Source organism: Thamnophis elegans, chromosome 13, assembly GCF_009769535.1.
Source record: "Thamnophis elegans isolate rThaEle1 chromosome 13, rThaEle1.pri, whole genome shotgun sequence".
Lineage (NCBI taxonomy): Eukaryota > Metazoa > Chordata > Lepidosauria > Squamata > Colubridae > Thamnophis > Thamnophis elegans.
The window spans coordinates 40,305,271-40,312,314 of NC_045553.1; the positions used below are offsets into that span (position 1 = coordinate 40,305,271).

General features: G+C 42.7%; 1 protein-coding gene across 1 annotated transcript in view; it reads left to right on the forward strand.

Annotated features, from left to right (window-relative positions):
- BARX2 (BARX homeobox 2) overlaps positions 1 to 6,371 on the forward strand; it is a 51,087-nt gene extending 44,716 nt beyond the window's left edge. Inside the window, 2 exon segments of the mRNA XM_032229831.1 lie at positions 3,533 to 3,617; positions 5,254 to 6,371. Of these exon segments, the coding sequence (XP_032085722.1) occupies positions 3,533 to 3,617; positions 5,254 to 5,502 (334 nt within the window). The 3' untranslated portion in view covers positions 5,503 to 6,371.
- Positions 6,372 to 7,044: the final 673 nt, after the last annotated feature.

A 7,044-nucleotide genomic window follows, 5' to 3' on the forward strand; every position in this document is an offset into this window, starting at 1 on the left:
CCCCATCTGAAAGGGAGAGAAGGAGAGGCTTCTATAGAGCCAGCCTGAGGAAGAGAAGGGGATAAGATAGGAGAAGCCTCTGTGGGGCACGCCTGAGGGAGAAAAGGGGAGAGGAGAGGCCGATCATAACTACTCATTAAGGTTCAAAATTTATCAAGCCCGATCAAATAGTTCCGTAGCGGAGCATGGGTATTCAACCAACTAGTTTAGCTATAATATGATGCCTTTGTTTGGATGTAGCCTATTAAGTGAGGAGCCTTACACTGTGTTTTGTTAACCCAGTATGCTAAATTGTATGAACTCAGCCTATATACGTCACTACTTGTTTCCAAACAAAGTACAAATGCTTTTGCCACCCTTCTACAACTGCAACCAAGGGACGGAACGTATTGTTTACGCTGGGAAGGACATCTCAAGAGAAAAATTGGTTGGGAAATTTTAGACTAATTCACAACCATTCGTTATGCAACTGCTGGTGCATGAAACAAGACAAGGTGCATCATGTTTGTTTATTTTTCCTCTGCACCGTTTGTGTTCCAGTTCACTAATATTAATCATGGAAAAGGCATAGCTCACGAGCAGCACCGGCAAGTTTCATTCAAGCGCCTTTGTTTAGTGAGTTTCATGAGCTTCACTCTGACGTTCCAGCTCTGAAGGTTGATTAAGTCAACACAGTTCTGATATTAGGGAAATGCCCTCTGCTATCTGATGGGTTAGAGAAGACCATGTTGGGCTTAAAATCAGTCAAAAGCAGGGAAAGGCAGAAAGTACTTGCTCTTTACCACCATCGATAGATCAGCCAGGACATCCTATTCCAATAGTTTTATTTTGGCAAAATAAAATTTTAAAAATCTTCTGCCATAACTTTTCTTGCTTTAACATTTCTCAGCCACACTAGTTTCCTATCTCTAAAAAGAAATGCTTACTTGGCTGCCCTTAGCCAGATCTTCAAGAGACAGTAGATCAGGGGTGTGTGTGTGTGTGTGTGTGTGTGTGTGTGTGTGTGAGTGTGACATTCAGCAGGTTCTGACAGGTTCTGGAGAACCGGTAGCGGAAATTTTGAGTAGTTCAGAGAACCAGTAAATACCACCTCTGGCTGGCCGCGCCCCCATCTGTTCTCTGCCTCCTGAGTCCCAGCTGATTGGGAGGGAATGGGGATTTTGTAGTAACCTTCCCCTGGAGTGGGGAAGGAATGGAGATTTTGCAGTATCCTTCCCCTGCCAAGCCCAACAATCTATGCCCATAGAACCGGTAGTAAAAAAAAAAAAAAATGAATTTCACCACTGCAGTAAATCATATGTTTTAATCCCTAGTTTCTCACAACTGGGATGAACATTTTTCCTGTTAAGGCAGCTCATCTAATTTGTGAATGCATAACTTTACTTTGTCCACCAAGTTTACATTTAATTTGGCCGCTACTATCCAGCTTTCTTTTCTTTTTTTGGTGGATAGCAATAGACTTATTACATACCGCTTTACAATATTTTATAGCCCTCTCCAAGTGGTTTATAGAGTCAGAATATTGCACCCAAAAATTTGGGTCCTCATTCTACTGATCTTGGAAGGATGGAAGGCTGAGTCAACCCTGAGCCTGGTGAGATTTCGAACTGCCAAATTGCAGTCACGTAGCAGAAGTAGCCTGCAGTACTAAACTCTAACCACTGCTGCACCATCACAGCTCATAATATCATGTAATACTGCAATTGGTCCAGCAGGAAAACATTTTTTTTGCTATTTTTACCCTAAGGTTTTTTTTACTTGTAAATGTGTTTTTATTTTCCATTTTCATTTCGTACAGTCACATATATACTGTGCATAACCGGGGCCATATAACATTAAACAATAAACACAGCCATTCCTCTTGTCAACAATACCCCCCAAAATAGAAACCCAATCTACCTCTTTGACCCTCCATACACCCTTTCTTTCACCCCCCTCCAACTTTCCATCTTCCCTCCAAAATTCCCCTCTACCCTACTTCCCCTCCCCCTCTACCACTCCCCTCTCCCGGTACACTCCCTCCCTTCCTTCTCACCCTCCCTCCCATCCTCTCTCCCACCCTCTCTACCCCTCTTTCTTCTATCCCTCTACTCCTCCCTTCGGTGTATTTCTACTATCTATTAATATATTCAGCTTGTCCTATTTTTACAGTGAAATTAAAGAGCAACAGTATACAAGTGCAGTCGCATTACTTTAAAATCTAACACATACTATATATCCCCCCTCCCCCCTCTAACCCCCCACCTCCCTTCCCCCCCCCCCCGACTTCCCAGAGCCCGTACACGGTATAGGTTTTTAACAAATACAGTCTAAAATCTATTAAGACAAAGGAAATAAAAAAAGAAGTTAATAACATCTCTGCATTAAACTCAGCTTCTTCCTGTTGCACTGTAATACTGCAATTGGTCCAGCAGGAAAACATTTTTTTTGCTATTTTTACCCTAAGGTTTTTTTTAATGGAGATAAACATGTTTAAAATGGCAATCTCACCTACCAGATTGTATGGCTTCTTGCAGCAGATAACAGCAACAAAAAAAAACCCCAGACCTCAGTTGCCTTCCCCCAGAAGCCAGTAGAACAGCTCAAATCAAAAAATAGGACTGTCTTTGAAAATTTTGACAGGTTGACCGGAATTAAGGGGAAAAATAAGTGACAAATATCTTTTCGTTGCTTCAAATATCATTTCAAACTCCTGATATCCTCTTCAGGATGGACTCTGGCTTCATCCAGTTCTGCAGTTCTCAGGATGCCCCATAGCATCCACTGAGCCTTGGTGGTGCAGTGATTAAAATGCAGTACTGCAGGCTTCTTCTGCTGCCTGCAATTTGGCAGTTCGAATCTGACCAGGCTCAAGGTTGACTCAGCTTTCCATCCTTCGGAGGTGGGTAAAATGAGGACTCAAGATTGTTGCGGGCAATATGCTGCCATTGTAAACCGCTTAGAGAAGGCTGTGAAGCACTGTGAAGTGGTATACAAGTCTAAGCGCTGTTGCTATTGCTAGTGCAGCTTCTGAACCAGAGGAAGCGACCTATTCCATTTTTACAGAGTCATTCTTAATTAAACCATTCTTTTAAAAAAGAAATTACGAATCAGCACAACTCAATTGACGTTGTGTAATCTGAAAACAGAACTAGTAGAAAGGGTACAAGGCATCCCTGCTGAGAAGTAAATCCAAGACTTAGAACAGTTCAGTTAATACAGTCCTAAGCAAATCAAAATGTTTGCTTTTTAAAAAAAAGCAAATTTAGAGCACAGGTCTTTGTTTGCTTTCTTAAACTAACTTCCTATTGAGTTTGGTGTATCTTGCTTAGAAACCCTACAATGACCAATATTGTGGTCATTGCTCTTGTTTGATCATCAGCCATTGGCCTTCTCTAATAATTAGTCACGTCCGATTAAGCAGCCGGTCTCTTGATCCACACAATAGTGCATGAACCATTTGTTCCCTTTCAGTAAGATGCAGTGTAATCAGGTCTTGGCAATGAATGATGATGCCTTCTTGGTTCATTAATCTGGATAGTTTCTCTTCCAGGCTGGATCTTGCTCAATCACTGGGCCTTACTCAACTCCAAGTGAAAACCTGGTATCAAAATCGCAGGATGAAATGGAAAAAAATGGTAAGCATTTAATGAATTTGGAAAGAGCACTAATGGTTAGATTGACTGTCAGTTGAGTGACATCAACAGGAATGGATCTGACCCTGAGGAACATATCCGTTGATTTCAGGGTGTCTCTAAAACAATAATTTAAGCCTATCCACCCCACAAAACATAAAGGACCCCAGTATTCTTTACAAGGTATGGTCAAACAATGGCCACAAACCTCAAAATGGTGCAATTGAAGTTCTTTTGGTAAAACACACATAAAAAATGGATTGAGTTTTTGAGTGTGCCATCTTAATTTTGTAACCATAACCTGAGTTATCAGGTTATCTTAACCTGAGATCCTGAAGAGGAAACTCAAATACTTTGGCCACCTAATGAGAAGGAAGGAATAACTGGAGAAGAGCCTCATGCTGGGAACGACTGAGGGCAAAAGAAGAACGGGACGACAGAGAATGAGGTGGCTGGATGGAGTCACTGAAGCGGTAGCTGTGAGCTTAAATGGACTCCAGTGGATGGTAGAGGACAGGAAGGCCTGGAGGAACGTTGTCCATGGGATCGTGATGGGTTGGACACGACTTCACAACTAGCAACAACAAACCGGAGTATTGCAAATATTTGTGTGTATTGGTTCATCAGTTTTTGGTTTTTCGCAAGGACTATTTTTACAGTTTTTATCCTATGGATATTTAGCCTTTGACAAAGAAATCTTTATTTTGTCCACAACATAAAACAATAACACATTTAATTCATGCCCGGTTACATATGAAGTTTTGTCTTGTGCACTGGTGTGATTTTTTCCCCCCTCTAGTTTTTAAAAAATGTCTAGTGATTTTTACTCTAGTTTTTGTTTGTTGTCTCCAAATGATAAAATTGGATGGGATGGCATGATGGGACGGAGATGGGAGGTATAGAAATGGGAAGGATGAATAAATCAATAAATGGAAAATAGTAAGCTGCCTGGAGCACCAATGACTAGTGTTCAGGATATGGGAAAAATATTTTCTACTTGCTTCTAATTGCATATCTGACTCACCTCTCAAACAGCATATATTAAAACTCTTCTCCGAATTTAGCCATGAGTTGCTCCTGCCCAAAAACAAAGAGGCATTAAAATAATGCCTAAAATGCATGAATCAGTGAAAATAACAGGCGAGCATGTAATAAATTAGGGGACATGGCTTGGCAAATGTATAAATTAGGCAAAAATGCACAAAATGTTAACAACGGAGCGGGGGGGGGGGAGAGTTTCTTAATGCCAATCAATGTAGGGCATTGATCAAAATAAATTTAAGATGGAGATGACACAAAGAAGCAAAAATCAGTCTATTCTCCTCTTTGTAACTTGGACAACAGAATCAGAGTGTATGTAGCACTAGCAAAAGCACTTACACATATATGGCTTCATAGTGCTTTTACAGCCCTGTGTAAGTGGTTTACAGAGTAAGCACATTATCCCCAACAATCTGGGTCCTCATTTTACCCCCCTCAGAAGGATGGAAGGCTGAATCAACCTTGAGCCTAGTGAGATTTGAACTGCCAAATTGCAGTGAGCCAGCAGTCAGCAGAAGTAGCCTGCAGTACTGCACTCTGACCACTGCGCCACCATGGCTCTATATGGTCATAACAGCTTCATTATTTTTTATTCCAGGTCCTGAAGGGAGGACAGGAGGCCCCCACAAAACCCAAAGGCCGCCCAAAGAAGAATTCCATTCCCACCTCAGAGGAAATCGAAGCAGAAGAAAAGTTGAACAACCAAACTCAGCCAGAGGTCTCAAAGGAAAGCCAAGCAGAAGAAGACTGTGGGTTGACCAAGGAGCATTTGAGCTCCTCTTCAGATACCGACGGATCTCTTAAACACATAGCAGAGGCATCTCCAGGGCTGGCAACCTCAACTTAAGAGCCAACTCAAAGCTCCCCTCAAGGGACAAGGCATAAACTGGATTTCCCCGCACCTTGTGCCTTAAGAAATCGATTAGTGTGATAAGCGACGGTTGGATGAGGAGATCCTACGTTAACCAGGATGATTTCTTGACTCCCAGGGTCAAATATACACTTTCTCTACACATATCCTGGGATCTGAGTAATTCTGCAAATAAACTACATGCTTAGAGATTGGCGCTTCCGAAACACCACAAGCGAATCAACTCCTCATGTTTCCACGAGGAGAAGCATTTTAAGGACTTCAGCATGCTGAAGATACTGGTTCTTTATCTTGCCATAACTGATGTTGTTGTTGTTGTTGTTATTATTATTATAATTATTATTCAGAATGCTTTAAATTGGATTCTAAGGGCAACTACCAAAGACAGAGAGAACAGGATTCCCACTGCATTTTGTAAAAGTGCTAATGCAAAATATTTTTCAGGGGGTCATTCAAAATAGGGGGATGTCCCTGGTCCCCCCATTATGCTGGCCAGAGAGTGATCTTGGCGGCAGTGAAGCAAAATATTAATTATATTCTTGGATTGTGAGTCTCAGGTGAGCTAATTTCCTAAAAGATCATTTAAGCCACCAGGAAAGAGGAAAGAAGCAAATATCCTAGGAAGAGCTGCCTTGACAGCCAATATATTGATTTGATCAACAATGATCAGGGGCTGGTTTTAGCCACTCAGTAGGCTGAAGTTGCAATCCAGAACTATGGCTGATACACATAGCTCCGCACTGGCTACTCTTTGTCCCCATTGCACTGTAAGTAAACTATATTGTCCCATACAGTGGTGGGTTCCTACCGGTTCGGACCAGTTCAGCCAAACTGATAGTGGCTTGGCGGCCTGGATCACTGGAACGGGCAGCAACTGAGGCCTGCCACGCCCCTGAACTGGTTCCCAGGGTGGCGCCGGCACCATCTTGTTTTTCAGTTCTGCGCATGTGCAGAGCAATTTTAATTTTGAAGCATGCACACAAGCGAACCAGCAGTAGTGCCTGCCAGAACCCACCCCTGGTTCCATAGCAGAATCAACATCGGAGGTTGGAATTTTGAGGAGCACATCAAGGCTCTAAGTCTCTGGGGATGATCAGTGGCAAATGGATATGGCCAGCCCAACTTTGCTACTCACTCAACTTGCATTTCTGATTAGGAAGGCAATAACAAGAGGGAGGTGACATAATAGCAATCTCCAGTCCCCTTGTATGCTCTATTTGACACAGAGGTGTCAAACTCAAATTCATTGAGGGCCGCATCACGGTTGTGGTTGATCTTGTGGGTAGGTGTGGCCAACTGGTTGGCCGTGGCCAGCTTGACGCCATTCCCCAAATTGCTGGCATGTTTCCTCTTCACATTAGGTAGACCGAGTCGAAGCCACACTGGTCTGATCTTTCCTCATTGTAATGGCTAGATCACGACAGCCTCGTGAGCCAGCTCTAACCACCTCACGAGCTGGCCCTGGCCCACAAGCCTTGAGTTTGACACCCCTGATCTAGACTGTGGTCCGGATATAAC